The sequence below is a fragment of the Pinus tabuliformis genome, chromosome 6 (genome assembly GCF_031772625.1).
Source record: "Pinus tabuliformis cultivar Carrire ecotype Pingquan chromosome 6, CPIR1, whole genome shotgun sequence".
Lineage (NCBI taxonomy): Eukaryota > Viridiplantae > Streptophyta > Pinopsida > Pinales > Pinaceae > Pinus > Pinus tabuliformis.
In genome coordinates, this window is record NC_142292.1 from 337511173 (window position 1) to 337526969 (window position 15797).

The following is a 15797-nucleotide window of genomic DNA, read 5'->3' on the forward strand; positions in this document are numbered from 1 at the left end:
TGCAATACAAACTATTTGCTTGTCTTAACACATATAGTAGCATGGCAACCCTCTCTACTCAACACAATCCACTCAGCAACACATCAACAACTAGCCACTCTCTCTACTCAACAATTATCATCAAGTTGTCAAACCCTAATATACATACACAAACACAACTGCAACATAAACTATGTCGTCTCTGCTAATATAGCATCAATAGCAACACTAAATACATGACATTACTCTCTCAATTCTAGCAATGCAACTCTGTCATAGGGTTTATACATTGAAACACCAACAACACTATATTAAAGCAACATACAAACTCAAATCACAAACTTTGACACTGGCATCGCCAATTATATCCATTTGAACAATGCTATGCAGACCAACACTTCTGAAAACAATCGATCTAACACTTTTACTCCATTTTGGCTGCCATCGACCCTGCAAATCTTACTATCATTCAACAACAGGCTTGATCCATATGCTACAACAATGTATTGATATGTACAATCGACCACAGGCTATCACTCATTGGCATTACACATTTGGCACTCAAAAGCCTCAACGCTTGACACTTGGAGCTCATTCGATGCAAGATGTCAACTTAGAAGGCCTCACGGCTCACACGTGTGGGCTATTTCTAGCATTTATGTTGAAAGCTAGTGGGTTGGCTTGTAACCCAATGCATTGTTGTGATTTAAATTGTTGTCTAGGGGATTTTAGGCTAAATTATGTCTTGTCCTCATATAAATAGAGGAGAGGATCATTTTAACTCATCATCATCATTGGCACATTTTAGCCTCTCTTACAAGAATTTTGGCCTCTTGTATCTTAGCAACATGTGATCTATGGAATGTACTTTGCATGTTAGAGCTATTTTCTTGACTTTGGAGAAGTTATATGGGATCAATGATGGATTATTCGTGCATTTCATCTTATAAGTATGCTTTGTTGTTGAAGAATTTTTCATTTAATGTCTAATGTATAGAATGCAATGGTTGTCTAGGGTTTTCCTATTGTGTCGTAATTTGATGAAAATCAATTGCATAGGATCTAGATCAATGTTACATTTATCGTTATCGGCAATTTATCGTTGGGGGTCCAAAATTTAAATTATCGGCAATATCGGGGAAAATATCGGAAATTATTGGGAAACTTGAAAAAAATACAAAATAATCATTTTTTTCAAATTTTTATTCTTTTAAAGCAACATCAACATCAAACAAACACATTATCACACAAATATGAAAATAAAACTACAATATAAAATGTATAAGATGTCAAGTGGTACATCAATCATTGATACTAGATTGTTGACACCGAAATATGACATTTTTTCAAATTTTTATTCTTTTAAAGCACTTAGCAAACATCAACATCAAACAATTAACAAACACGTTGTCACACAAATATGAAAATAAAATTATAAAACTACAATATAAAATGTATAAGATGTAGATAGTACTACTAGACACTAAAGTTTGAATTATGATATTTGTCATTTTGTATTGATTCCTCAAACATAAGTTTGTAATTCTGTCTTGACTCCTCAGTGATAAGTTTTAAATCCTGACGAGATAATAGTTAAAACTTAATACAAAATCACATTAAAACAAAAATATATCGTTATATACCTAGGGGGGATAATATGGTACCAAGGGAGGTACCCAAGGTAATAATGTAATAATGGGATGGGCCATAGTAATAAATAAGGTAGTTAATAATAATGTAATGGGCCCATGGTATTAGTTGATGGTATGAGGGAACCATGGTAATGACCCATGGTATTGTATGTATGAGGCCTATATAGAGGCTAGAGACTCCAAGTCAAGGAATATATTCAAAGATTATTGTATGAACAGGCATATGGCTTGTGGAGTATTCTCCTTCCTTAAGGAGTGAATGTATGGTGTTGCCCTACCTTAAGGGTTTGATCAATAAAGAATCATTTCATATTATTTCTGGGTTTATTTGCATTATCTTATATTTTCATATCAGATCTATAGTATTTCTGGGTTAGATGTATAACAAGTGGTATCAAAGCTATAACATATATGTATCTCAAGAGATGATCATCATGTGGCATCTAGATTCTAGATACTATAAGTCTATAACGATAATCCGCTAAGCTTGTGGTTCTCTCTTTCTAGTAGTATCACGAATTGAGTTCTTTGCAACAAGGAAAATGTTTGGGGTAGTTGTAGGGCAAATATGCACATCATGCCCTGGGATTTTGGCAAGGTGGTATTTCAAGCAGGTGATTCCGCCAAACATTTCCATTCCACAAAGCTTACACCTCAACTTTGCTCTATTATCATCCTCACATTGCCCACCATACTCCCACATTTGGTCCAATGGCTTTGCCATTTTGTAGAGCTCTGATTAAATTTCCAAGTTTTGTACCTACCACACAAAACAAATTGGGAAATACAAAAGAGGATAAGAAGAGGTAGACTCTAAATTTATAGTATATACTAATCTTGGACAAACTTTATGTGATGTCATATGCATTTTATTTAATATATTGCCAAAAGCTAAAGAAGAGAGCAGCCAACACAGATCCCAATGCTTGAGAGGAAGTTGCAAGGAGGAATTGTGAAGCTTCCTGCTTATCTTGAATTTAATGTCCAATCTTCCCTATTTTCCCAAATTTCAGATTTGAAGTTGTAATATGTTTCAATTTTTTTCTGGTAACCCTTCTTGTCTTTTTCCTTCTTGATTTTGATCAGTAATGAAAATGAAGTGCAAGGGAAAATGTGCAGAATATGCCGAATATGCAGAGCAGAATAGTAAATTAAAGATTGGCTACTAGCCATATGAAACTTTTGGTGACTGGCCAAGAAGTTTTACTGCCACTGGCATAACAGAATTGGCCACATGCTAGAGGTTAAAACTCACTCTGACAGCACCTATGATGAACTTAACAGTTCATTAACTGGCCATCCATGAAAATGAGGGAAAAGAGTGCGTAAATGCAGTGTCCCATTTCTGGAAAATATATTTAATAAATTGAATAATACAAGAACGAATGATAAGTAACAGTCAAGACTCTTCTTATATAATACCTAGCAAAGAGAGACGCCCATATTAATAGATGCAACTATACATTAATTAATGCAATGTAATTTATGTTCATTGCATCCCTGGACTGATAGGACCTGACTAGGCAATGCTAGGAAGAGACCAGAAGCAACCATTTAGAGCTCTCCTCATATTTGACATCAAAGAGAAAAATCTAGTGATGGGCAATATACTGCTCTACCAGGGATGGCAGTCATCCCCTCGAGAGAACAAATTGACGTGACTAAATCTCTGTGGCCATATGCAAATGGCATGTCTCCTAAGGGAGCAGGAAGGTGTGCACTATCTCACCAACCCAACATCCTCTACATCTCTGGTTGGGGTATCTACATGGTGCTTCAACTGATTCCTCCCTACCTATCTGGGATCAACCTCTACGGTTCCCAGATCCAGAGAACTTCGAAATGGAAATCCATTGGCCCCCGTGCCCAAAACTCCAAGAACAGTTGAAGATTTTCCAATTTTCAGTTCCAAAATCCAGCCCCTGGCTCATCCCTCCAACAGATTTATTTTTCCCTTTCTCTGTATATTTTCCCCCCCTTGAAATCCTCCTTCCTCTCTTTAAATAGTAGTGGTCCCTTGCTTTGTCATGCTTCTTGCCTTTAATTGAATCAGATCCTCTTACAACATCGAGTGGTATCACTTTTAATTATGACGGTTGGTATTTTAATTTATTAAATAGTATATGGCCATAATGATTTTAAATATTAAATATTATTTTATGTTTATAACATATCAGGTTTAATAATAAGATTTATGGGTTTAGTTTATTTAATATACATTTTGGGTTATATACGAGCTAGTAAACCTATGAATAAATTCAACTATATTTCTTACTAAAAGTATATTCCTTCTATTTACGAGAATTAGGTATTTAATCAACATTTTTGATAATTAATTCATTTATCTTATATTTAGACATTCTCCATGAATAGTCGATATATATATATACACTAGTGCAATGTATATGATGCATCCATATGTAGCTATCATATGCATGCCTCACATGCATGCTAATATTGCTATGCTGTTCGTGATTTGAGATAGGTTGTTACACTTCACACCTTCAATCTCCAATATAAGCTGGAAAAAGGAAGTGAGCAACCTGGTGAGACTGGGCATAGATATGGTCCATCAGCTCTTTCCTCAAAAAGTGATCACCTCCCAGGTATATAGAGATGGAGACCTCTAATCTAAAAAGTGAAAGGTGGCAAGTGACTCCACTGAGTATTGATATTATAGAAACTTGAAAGTGATATCTACCTCAGATCTCATCCAACAAATCTGATATTATCTGACTTTTCTAAACTTGGAGTATCCTTGAACTGTTGTTTCACACAAAGCACACAATTTCAAACTCGCATGAAATCACAGGCTTGAAGATGCAACCATAAGTAGCCCACAACCCAAAGAATTCAGTATCTTCAGAAAAATCAAGAGAAATAGATTATATGATCTAAGAGTTACACTTACCATTACCAAAAAAGGAAATTTATTAAAATTCTTCATCAAAATAGGAAATGTTTAAAGAACATACTCGTTTTCTAGAAATAGTTCACCGTAAGTGATACTCGGGGCATATTGGATTTTTTTGAAGTGATCAACACCCTGAAGTTGAACAACAACACAACCAATTAAGTAATGACAGCTTTGTAGGACTTATTTTACTATCTAAATGTATAATGTGAAAATAATCTAACCAAAGGAAAACAGCTTGTAAATATAGTAATATTGCTCGTCAGAGGTTCACCTGCAGAGACATCAGGATACGCTCAAGGCCATATGTAATCTCCACTGAAACAGGCATCAACTGTAAACTCCCAGCCTGAAGGAAAGTCAAAGTTATCAATTTAAAGGGAAGACATAAAATTATAGCAATAATCTATAGACAGATCCGATGGAGACCAGACATCAGCATCAATCATAAGTTATAAACCATCGAGAAAGAAACACTGAAAAAAATCAAGCACATATGTTTTAATATTACGTTCAAATCCCACTTTGGAAAAAAAACACAGCACCCCCAATTACCAATAAAATTTCTACCCTCCCACTTTATAGTCGGAAATTAAACCATACACATCTGAAGGGTTTTTCAAATGCAGTTTAGAACCTGCTGAAAGTAAGTAAACTGAGTTATCTCCATCCCATCCAACCAAACTTCCCATCCAAGGCCCCAAGCTCCAAGGACCTGCAATATTCACAATCATCCCAGCATCCTCATTATTCTCTTCTCATGTTACTTTCCTGGGAAACAAATTTATATCTGAGAAGGGGCATTTTAACAAAATATGCTGGTCAAATATTAAAGACCACCCAAAACATCACATGTAACATTACTGGAGCCAAAAAATCAGTTTTTACATTTATCATTTATTTATATAATACAAAATTGTGCACAACATCATTCCAGACAGATTTACAGGCCCTTGCATTTTATCTTTCAATATGGTATACTGCATTCCTGACTTTTTATACTACATATTTAACACTCCCTTCAACCATGCGCAAAGTTCTCACAATCCCAAAACGGCCTCTTAACAACTCAGCCTACAAACCACATTTTAAATTGCAGCTTATAGTTGTGACATTTTTGTTGTTTCCTAAAAGATTAAAAACAACAAAGACACCAAATTATGTATCTTTGGGTCATGAAAAGAATTAAATACCGGGCTCTCCCAGTTGTCCTCCACAAAGCGAATGTCATGTGCTTTTATATCAATGCCTGTTCAAGCATAAACATCAAATCAGGAAATGCTACTGTTTTAGTGATACTAGGTGATAAAAAGAGAGAACAAATGAAATTTTCTTAGTTTCAGATCAAAAAGGGTCCTTGGCACTACTACTAACTAATATATTAATATAACGTAACTGGAGTGCACAAGGCATCTCCAAGCATGTACACAACATATAAACAACACAGAGAAATGTAAAAGTGCATACAACTCTCATCTAGAAGATAGACTATATGCTATACAGTGGTCATTCATCAAGACTCATGCTCCTCACCCTACTTTCTTGTAAACTACTAAGTATCAAGCCACAGTACATGTCCAGTTATGCCATCTAGTGAAAAAGTACATATGCAATAATTCGCATGTTATTTGCAAGCTTTTGCAGTTGTTACATAGATTTGAATGAGGAAGATGCATCTCTCCTATCATCTAAAACCAAATGGAGGCCGTTATGCAGCCTTGACTAGCAATTCTTATATGAGTCGGGTCAGCATACCAAATATATCAAACTTCATTTCAGAGAGTAAAAAAGCTTTGGACAAGGATATCATATTGCATGTGGAGAAGAAGTAGACAACACATAACAAGCACAAACTATACCAAGTCAAACAACAATGACATTTTCCTCAAGCTAGTAAAAGATCCAAATTAGGCCAACTTTTAAAGGAGTTACCACATCTGAAGGACAAGATGACAGCGGGTCCTCATCATCCTTGAAGGATGGGTGCTTGATCTACGCCAAATTGACAAGTCAAAGGGACCAATTACAGTAGAAGATTGACAGCTACTGCTAACAACTATTGACATTAATATCAACTGTTGAAAAGCAGTCAATACTGATAGGAAAGCAATTAGTGAAATTAACACCTGTCAGTCACAAGCTATACCTACAGGATAACTGAATTTGGTGTCCTGTATAAATAGACATTCATGTTTCACATCAGGGGTTCATAAGCAAATATAGACAGAAGGGTCTTAGGAGCTCCTAGCTAAGAAGTCAGATAGGAACTAGATTTCCTGCTCTGTAAATTTGACTGTTCCTTTGATCAGTCATTTCAAGGCAAAGGGAAAAAAGAGTTCTCTAATTTGCACTTCGTATCATATAATATAACTCTTTGCAGGTATTTTTGTTTTTCTACAAGTAGTATTTAACAAAGTCTATGGTGAATATATGTTGTGCATCTTTATTAGAATACGCAGACACAAGATAACGGCCCAATTCATCCCTTAACAAGCATATTAGGATTTTAGGTGTAGTCCATCCACTAGTCTTGCCATGTAGTTTATATGAGCTTGACCTTATCTTGATAATATTCACTTTGCTCATCCAGCCAATTCCTTTGTCCAAATACACTGTTATAAACATAAATATTAATATAAATAATAATTAAATGAAAAGTAAAGGGGCACGTACCCTTTCACCTCATGACCAATCAATTCAATAAAGTAAACCATCACAAGGATTATTGTATCATCGTGAATCATTCTATCAATATATCAATACAGTTATACAATTACAAATATATTGCCTACACACACAAACAGGGACTGTTTGTAACATTGGTATCAGAAACAGTCTGATCCAGCCATTGGTCAGGGAATTCTTCCAAAAAACTTTAAAACTACACGTAAATCTTTCAAACTACACGTAAGAAAAGGAAGAGTGAATAAGATAATCTTGATTCCTCATTAATTGCCATTGGGGGTTTACAAGCTCGTGGTTCTGGCATCCCATGGTAATTGCCCATGGTATTTGCAAAGTAAAGAAAAGCAAAAGAAATACAAATATCTCTTTATGTGAATGATAACTTTTACCTTTTCACATATAGGAAATTATCCACGGAGTTAAAGGTGGTAATTTTCCATAGTATTTGCAAGGTAAAGAAAAGCAAAGGAAATACAAAGATCTCTTGACATGAATCATAAGTTTTATTTTTACATGAAAGAAATTATATATATATAAAGCTCATAAATCAAATTTTATAAAGGATTGTTTTAAAGAAGCTATCGAAGTTTCTAAATTACTAAATTATGAATAAAAAACTCAAAAAAAACTTACTTTAATAAATAATTATTTATTTATATCACTTAAAAAATTAAAAGGGGTAAAATCAAAAAAATAGAATGCAGGGTCCCCAAGTAAAAAGGCCAACCCCAAAATGGTTAACATTGAACAACAACAATCTACATCCCGAAGTCAATCGATATAGAGACAAAGTCAATAGGATGAGATATCATCTCAACAACAAAGAAAAGGACCAAACATTTTCAAGTCATCTTCCATTCAATATACCATTGAACAAGGATGTTGTTTGAGTCTTTACTTTTCATGTGCTAGATGATGAAAAGTTTGATAAATTTAGGAGATAAGTCTAGTTCATACTGTAATTTGGCACATATGGCTTAAACAATAAGGCTGCTTTTGGAATTTTCATAATGTAATGTATGTGAGTTAACATATACATGAGTTTTACATTAAATTTTCATTCTGATTTTCCTGATCATTTGATTTTAATTTTCCTATTAATTATTAAAAAAAAACTAAAAACAAAAAACAAAAACTAAAGCTAAAAAAACTTTACATTTGTAATTCCTAAATCCTCATTCCTTTGATTCCCAAATTTTTGGAAGGTTGTGCATCCATGTCCCATTTCGGAAACCCATACCCATTTCAAAGTTTCATGCAACTTAGGAAGGAAAGACTATAAAAGTGTTGTCAGCACTAATGAACGTTAATCAGAACAAGACCCAGAATGTTACATATATATCAAGAATTTATTTTTTCAACTATATCTCAAGGATGAGAGGCATTATTTAAAGCTGACATGTATTGAACCTTTTTCAAGCTAAGATAATAGCGAGGTTTTGAATTTACAATAATGACTAGAATAAAATTAATTACTTCAGAAAGAAAGAGGTGTATTTATTCATCAAATAGTATCAAGAATATTAGCCCAAGGGTTAGCTCAATTGGTCGGGTTCTCGTTGTTAAGTATGTCGCCAATTGGGAGGTCATGGGGTCAATTCTCCTCAACGCCCTTGGTGTTAGGCCATGCTAGTTTGGCCGGCGGGATGTGATCCTTTCAGGTTGATCTTCCTGGATTTTCCCTCATCGAAAAAATAATATCAAGAATCTCAAGGTCATTAGATAAGCCAAGGCGTCATTCAAGTAGTCATTATCAGAATACAAATTGGTGTTTATCTTCAAACCAAATTCAAATCTTCCCACTTATATTAGAACACTGTAATAAAGATAAAAGCATGAAAATAGATTTATTAAATATCACATGTATCATTTGTTTTTATTACCTCTAAACAACACAAACCGTTACAAATAACTCACCAAGTGCTACCAAGCTACTCAAATATAAATCCTGCGAGTTTCTTGGATCAGGCTTCAAAATCACCTGCAATGCAAATCATATTTACAATCAAAATAGGAAAAACATTATCCTTCACCAAAGTTTGTACCAACTTCCCTGTTTCTACAACTCACCTGAAATTGAGTATGGCGTTGAAGTCTATTTGGATTGTCCCCATAGCGACTATCATCAGGTCTTATACTTGGCTCTACATACCTATCAAAAAGGGCAATGTTGGGGTCTAAAGTTCAAAATATGAAAAACAAAAGAGCAGTGAATGGCAGCTATAGTATCATTTTTAACATCGTAAAAGGCTAGCATATAACCTAACAACATAAAATTGTCATTCCAAGTTTCATGATTTATAACTTAACAATAATGAATTCTTTTAAATTATAATGTTTTTATTTCAAAAGCTTTATATCTACACATAGGGAAGTCCTAGTAGTTAAATCGGTTTTTAGGAGTATTGATGGTGACGTTCTGTGGAGAGCCCTTGTTACTCGTGATATTCTTCACAAGAATAATGCAAATAGAATTAGAAGATAGTTTTCCTTATCTGATCATTGGATTTTCCCGATGCTTTAAGATACAGGGGTCCTTCATGTTTAAGTGAATTTGGGAGATTTGCAAGCATGCAGAGTGTTGGCTTTCTTTGGACTATTCAGGGAGTGGAAGGGAAAGGAATCTTCCTCTCCAAACCATCTGGAGATGGAAGGGACCAGGGCAATGCATTTATGGCATTCCATGCTTTTAGTATATAATACTGAGCACACAATTTCATTTCATCTGGTGGGATTTTTGGGACCAGGAGAGACAGAAATGGACAGATGGAGGGATTTAGCTTGCATGAGGGGTTTTTTTACTTCTTATAGAGTCATCATCAAGGAGTTACAATCACTTATTGCAGTGCAAGATTTGCCTATAATGAATAGTGCTCTACATGGTCTTATTCAGAAGGGCTGGCTATGGGCTTGTCGTATACCCATTTTTTAATACAGTGGCAAGAAATTATACTTGCACCGGAAGACCCAGTTGCCTCCCATTTTGATTCAGATATGGGAAAAAGCTCAAATATTGAGTTTCACTGGATCACCAAATTTAAAACCGTCTAGTCATTAAGTTATTCTGCAAGCTCAGAGTGGTTGTGTGGTCATATTAAACCAAAGGGACCTTGGAATGAATCCACTCAAATGTTTGTGGGCCCATGTCAGCCATATCTGTCCGAGGGTTCAGCTACTATGTAACCTACATAGATGATCATTCCAGGAAAACCTGGATCTACTTTATGAAGACCGAGGATGAGGTCTTCAGTCGGTTCCAAGAATTAAACGCTCTCGTGGAGAACCACACGGAGAAAGATCAAGGTGTTGAGATCTGACAATGGAGGCAGGTACACCACCAATGCCTTCGAGGAGTTTTGTGCAAATTCTAAAATTAGGAGGGAATTGATAGTTCCACATAACCCATAGCAGAATGGAGTATAGGAAAGGAAGAACAAAACCATTGTTGGGGCAGCGAAAGCAATGTTGCATGATCAGGAACTGCCTATGTTTTTATGGGCAGAAGCATGTAACACGGCAGTTTATTTGCAAAACAGGAGTCCACACAAGGTGTTGGTGAGGATAACCCCCGAATAGGCATTCACAAGGAAGAAACCAAGGATTGGGCATCTTTGCATTTTTCGGGTGCTTGGTTTATTGCCATGTTCCATCAAAGAAGAGGATGAAGCTCAAGCCCACTGCATAGAGGGATATCTATTAATTTTTTGTAGCTCGGATAGGTGTTCTAGTCTCTATTGGTGTCTATGAGGCTAAGGAACACAGGAGGATAATTATCTCTAAGATCCATGAAAATTTTCTAAGGGAAATATCTTAATTAGATTAATTAGCCAATTATTAATTATTTTCCTAAGTCTAACTTAGGAAAAGTGGTTAATTAAATCAAATTAATTGAGACAAACCGATTTGCTCTAGTGACTTCTAGAAAAGTCATGAGAAGGGGTCAAGATGATCTTAGCCATCGATTGGAGTTAGATCGTGGTCGTTCCTTCCTCAACGAGAGATTATAAAGAGCAAGTCCATGGGGCTTTAAGATCACTCAGAAACAGCGAATTTCATTGATAATGAGAGCGCAGTGGAGGACACCAGCAACAGGGCTTCAGCAAAGAAATTGAGAGAATTTCCAGAGAAATTATCCACAAAGATTCAAGCATTCCGAGAGGAAGCCAAATTATTCTACAAGAGGGAGGCTGATTCAGCTAGTGCATGTAGCCAGTGTACCTAGTGCAAGTTGTAAGAGACTTGTTTAAGTTGCCAGTTGTCGAAACTACTACCTAGGGGCAGTGCGAGTTGGTCAATGAAGTTGTTGGAGGCAGACTCACTCATAAGATTGACTTCCCAAAGGCTGTGTGAATTGTTGGGAAGGAGAATTCGAACTTACAGTAACTAGTGTGAGTAGCAGGACGAAGTGTGAATAGCTAGAGAGAGGGTCGAATTGATTTGCAGAAGAAAAACTTGTGTTTCCAATTCGATTTTGCCAATAGGAATGGAAGAAAATATTTTCCAGAGCTTTTCCAGTGAGAGGGAAGCAGTTGTTGTAATTCTCAATTTGTTGAAGATTTATTAATAATATAAACCCTCATCTGCAGAACTGGTTTTCCCCACACTGGGGTTTTTCCAAGGACTATTGTCCAAAAATATCAGTGTCTAAATTTTGTGTGTGCATTATTTTCTCAGTTCCTATTATTATTGGTGAAAATTACAATAGTGATTTTATTCGTTATTTGTCATAATTAATTTCTGAAGACAAATAATCTGCAATAGATAGAAGAATAATTTCCAGTTGTTGCAATTAAGGAAATTTCACCCTCATTGGATATAGCAAAACCTCAAAAGCTTATAGGGTCTACCTTCCTGCACTTAGGGTGATAGTGGTACGGGGAGATGTGAAATTTGAGGAGGAGAAGGCTCTTAGAAAATCCTATGGCTCAGTGCCAAAAGTAGTAGAGGTTAAGGAGCAAGAAGCACCAAAGATAGAAGGCAAACTACCATTACAGATTACAGGACCCTAGACCTGTGTGCAAGACGAGAAGCGTGAGCATGAGAAGAAGCAAGATGCTCCATTTACGCAGGCCAAGACTTCTAGGAATAAGAGGCCGAAATGGGCAGAGCATAACTTAAGGGAAGCTCAAGAGAAGGTGGATCCTCCTAGGACTTCAGTCAGGGAGAGTAGACCACCAGAGATTTTCTAGTTACATGGCTCTTATGAGCGAATTGATTGAGGTTGGGACTTCCAGTTTTCAAGAGGCATTTAAGCGGCAAGTGTGAAGGGATGCCATGGTGGAAGAGTATTCTTCCATCATGAAGAATGATGTATGGGAGCTTGTGCCACAACCTGAAGGGAAATCAGTGGTAGGGTCTACGTGGATCTATAAGATTAAACAAGTTGTTGATGGTAGGTTGAGAAGTTTAAAGCCCAGTTCATTGCTAACGGGTTCTCACAGAGAGAGGGATTTCACTATGATGAGACATTTGCCCTTGTAGCCAAGTATTCCTCCATCAAGGTTGTGATCTCTATTTCTGCATCAATGGGTCGGAAGATCCATCAAATGGACATCAAACTGACATTTCTTAATGGTGTAATTGAGTAGGAAGTCTATATAGAGCAATCGAAGAGCTTTGAGGTGCATGGGAGGGATTCCCATGTATGTAGGTTAAAGAGAGAGTTGTACATACTCAAGCAAGCAACATTTGCGCAGTAGTCCAGGATAGACAGATATCTGTTGGGGATGGGCTTCACAAAGAGCGATGCTGACTCAAACCTGTACTACATATTGGTTAGAACTTAGGGGAGAGCTAATCATTCTTGTGTTATATGTAGATGACTTGTTTCTTACAGGTTTAGAGAATTTCATTGCAAATTGCAAGAGGGATCTTGATTTAGAGTTTGAGATGGAGGATATGGGGTTGATGCACTACTTTCTGGGGCTAGAGGTGTGAGGTAGAAATATGGACAAATCTTCCTTGGACAAGGGAAGTACATTGTGGAGATCTTGAAGTGATTCAAGATGCAAGATTGCAGGTCTATGGCTACGCCAATAGTGACCAACTGGTAGAAAATTGTTACTTCGAAGTCAAAGGAAGTGGAACCTTGTTAACCACCAAAAGTGGGTATAGCCCCTAGAAGAAACTTTTCTCATATTCATCTCTTTCAAACAGTAGCCAACAGCTCCTGACAGCTACCTTATAACCGATGTGACGTGCCATTCATATCTCTGCCACTTGCATCGGTCATATGTCTCCTCGCCCCTTTGTCAAGAACACCTGTTGGAAGGTGGGTTTATGATCATAAGGTACTTATTCATTTTGAAATCGGGTGCTTATGCTTGTTTGTATTTGGGCATTTTGACATGGTTTATGGGGTAACTTGGAAGAAAGAAGGGTCTTGGTAATACTCTTGTTCCCTCACCTTAAATAGGGGGTTAATTTTCAATCCTAGTCCAATGGGACCTCCCCTAATGGCCCACAGTTTTAGGAATGGACACTACTTGGGAAGGCATGATTAAGATAGCGTAGCCCCACCTATCCCTACTCCATACTTACCACTTTCCATATTACATTATGAACCCCTATTCCACCTCCCTTCTTCGAGTTCAATTAACTGTTGATTCATTGGGATTTGGCACCCACAAATCCTCATACCTGGGTAGGGCTTGGAAATGCAACCTGTGAGGTTAATGCAACTAAAAGAAAAAGAAAGAGCATATGATGGCCACAAGAAAAACAAAAGAAAAAAATCAAAACGCAAAATATGGTCGGGACTTACAAATTAACATGTGGGCAAAAGCCAAGCATGAGCTCTACCTCTCTCATATGGCCATCACCTAGTTCTTGGACCAACATTGTTGATTTAGGGTAGCATCAGATGTGCTCTAAGCCTCAAAATTTGCAGGGAGGCTTAGACACATGTATTCCACAATACCCAGAAATCCTTTTCGGAAATTCCACCTGGAGACAGTTTATTAAAATAATTAATTATTTTTAATGGAGGCCTAAGTCTAAACTCAGGAAATTAAACTAATTAAAGGGTATTAATCAAACTGTGGGTGAAACTTCTAGAAGAAGACGAGGATCAAGCCAAAATGATCTAAGCCATTGATTAGAATCTAATCTGGGTTGTTGGTTCTCAACTGAAGGATTATAAGAGGCTTGATGGGCATTTGGAAAATACATCGGAGAGAGATCAAGAGATCGAATTTCTCAGAGAGGGCAGCACAGCAGTTGCTAGAGAATCGATTGAGGAGATTTCTTGCAGTGAGGGGCAGGGATAGTTTGGTTGGAGAATTTCCTGATCCGGGAATACATTGCAGAGGAGACAGAGAGAGATCTGAAAGAGGCAGTGCAGAGGCTACGCTGGGCAGCGTAGGCTGACGTAGAAGCAGCGCAGAGCCTGAGAGGAGATCCGTATTTTGCTGGAGAAGTCGAGTTCTGAAGCCAGAAGCTGGGGTGTGAGACCGAGAGGGCAAAAATCGAAGTTCCAAAAGCAAAACAATCAACCAGAAGGAGTGACGCAAACCCCAGAAGCAGTGACGTAGAACAGCGCAGTGACTATGCAGAAACTGCGTACAGGCTACTAGGGGCTAGCCATTAAGGCTGGATCAGTCTTGGATCGCCAGTGATAGCGTGAGGTATCTCTCACTAATCTCTCTGTCAGTCAGATTCTCTGTATTGGATAGCCAACAAGGCATCCAAAGATTGTATTCAAAAAACTACTACTTAATAATACAAACCCTCAGCTGTTGCACTGGTTTTTCCGGGGATATTTGTCCAAAAATAACGGTGTAATGTGTTGTGTATTTCTTTCTTGCTCAGTTTCTTGTTTCCGCATTTAATTTAATTGGTGAAGGTTGCAGTGTATTAGTTTTGGTATTTGATGTAGGATGCAGTAAATAATTTGTTCAGTAATTAAAAAATAGATTGAAGTTAATTAGTTGCTGCAGTAGAAATTTGGGCTTCCAAATTTTCACAAACATTGCCCTATCTCATAGAATACAAGGAACCCTTGCATGTCCCAACCCCTAATGGGCGATGAACTGCCCCATCCTAAAGGGGGTATCAACTGTTATATATCATACAAAGAAAACTCTTATTCCTTGAGCTACAAGAAGTAATACAATGAAGAATCAAGAAAAAGTAAAAGGCAATATAAAGGGATGGAAAACAAAGGTCGAGGTAACTCATGCATCCATGATTGCTCCCTCCTCACATCTATACACCCAGAATGAGGTATTCCACCATAGTCGATCCACATGGCCATGAAGTCTTTTCCCCCTTCGTTCCATCATTATTAGCATGGCACCTATTAATTGAAGGGTGGACCAAGGACATGTCACTTCCCTTTGGGGGTGGAAACACTTAATAGGGTCATCTATTAACCACTCCTACCTAGGAAGGTAACACCATTACGTGACTAAGGCCCCAATTTTGGAAGAGAAGCCAGATATGAAGTGTTATTGTGACCATTTCTTTCAAGCTTGATTCACATAGATGTAATAATGATTAATGTACCTGATGGTGAAAGTTGCAGCACTGGATATTGTGTTTAATTGGCAAATGGTTCCATCTAAAGG

The 15797-nt window shown here is 37.0% G+C and overlaps 1 protein-coding gene across 8 annotated transcripts in view; it reads right to left on the minus strand.

Moving 5' to 3' along the window:
- Positions 1–15797, minus strand: part of EDD1 (glycine-tRNA ligase) — a 508476-nt gene that overhangs the window by 457387 nt on the left and 35292 nt on the right. For all 8 annotated transcript variants that reach the window (XR_016256845.1, XM_089415669.1, XM_089415674.1 and 5 more), the window contains exons 4-9: positions 9301–9382; positions 9148–9211; positions 5739–5794; positions 5183–5260; positions 4820–4894; positions 4607–4677 (exon numbers count right to left, since the gene is read on the minus strand). Coding sequence is in view for 7 of the 8 variants with exons in the window: in XM_089415669.1 (XP_089271795.1) it covers positions 4607–4677; positions 4820–4894; positions 5183–5260; positions 5739–5794; positions 9148–9211; positions 9301–9382 (426 nt within the window). In the remaining variant the exon portion in view is untranslated. The remainder of the gene's footprint in view (positions 1–4606; positions 4678–4819; positions 4895–5182; positions 5261–5738; positions 5795–9147; positions 9212–9300; positions 9383–15797) is intronic.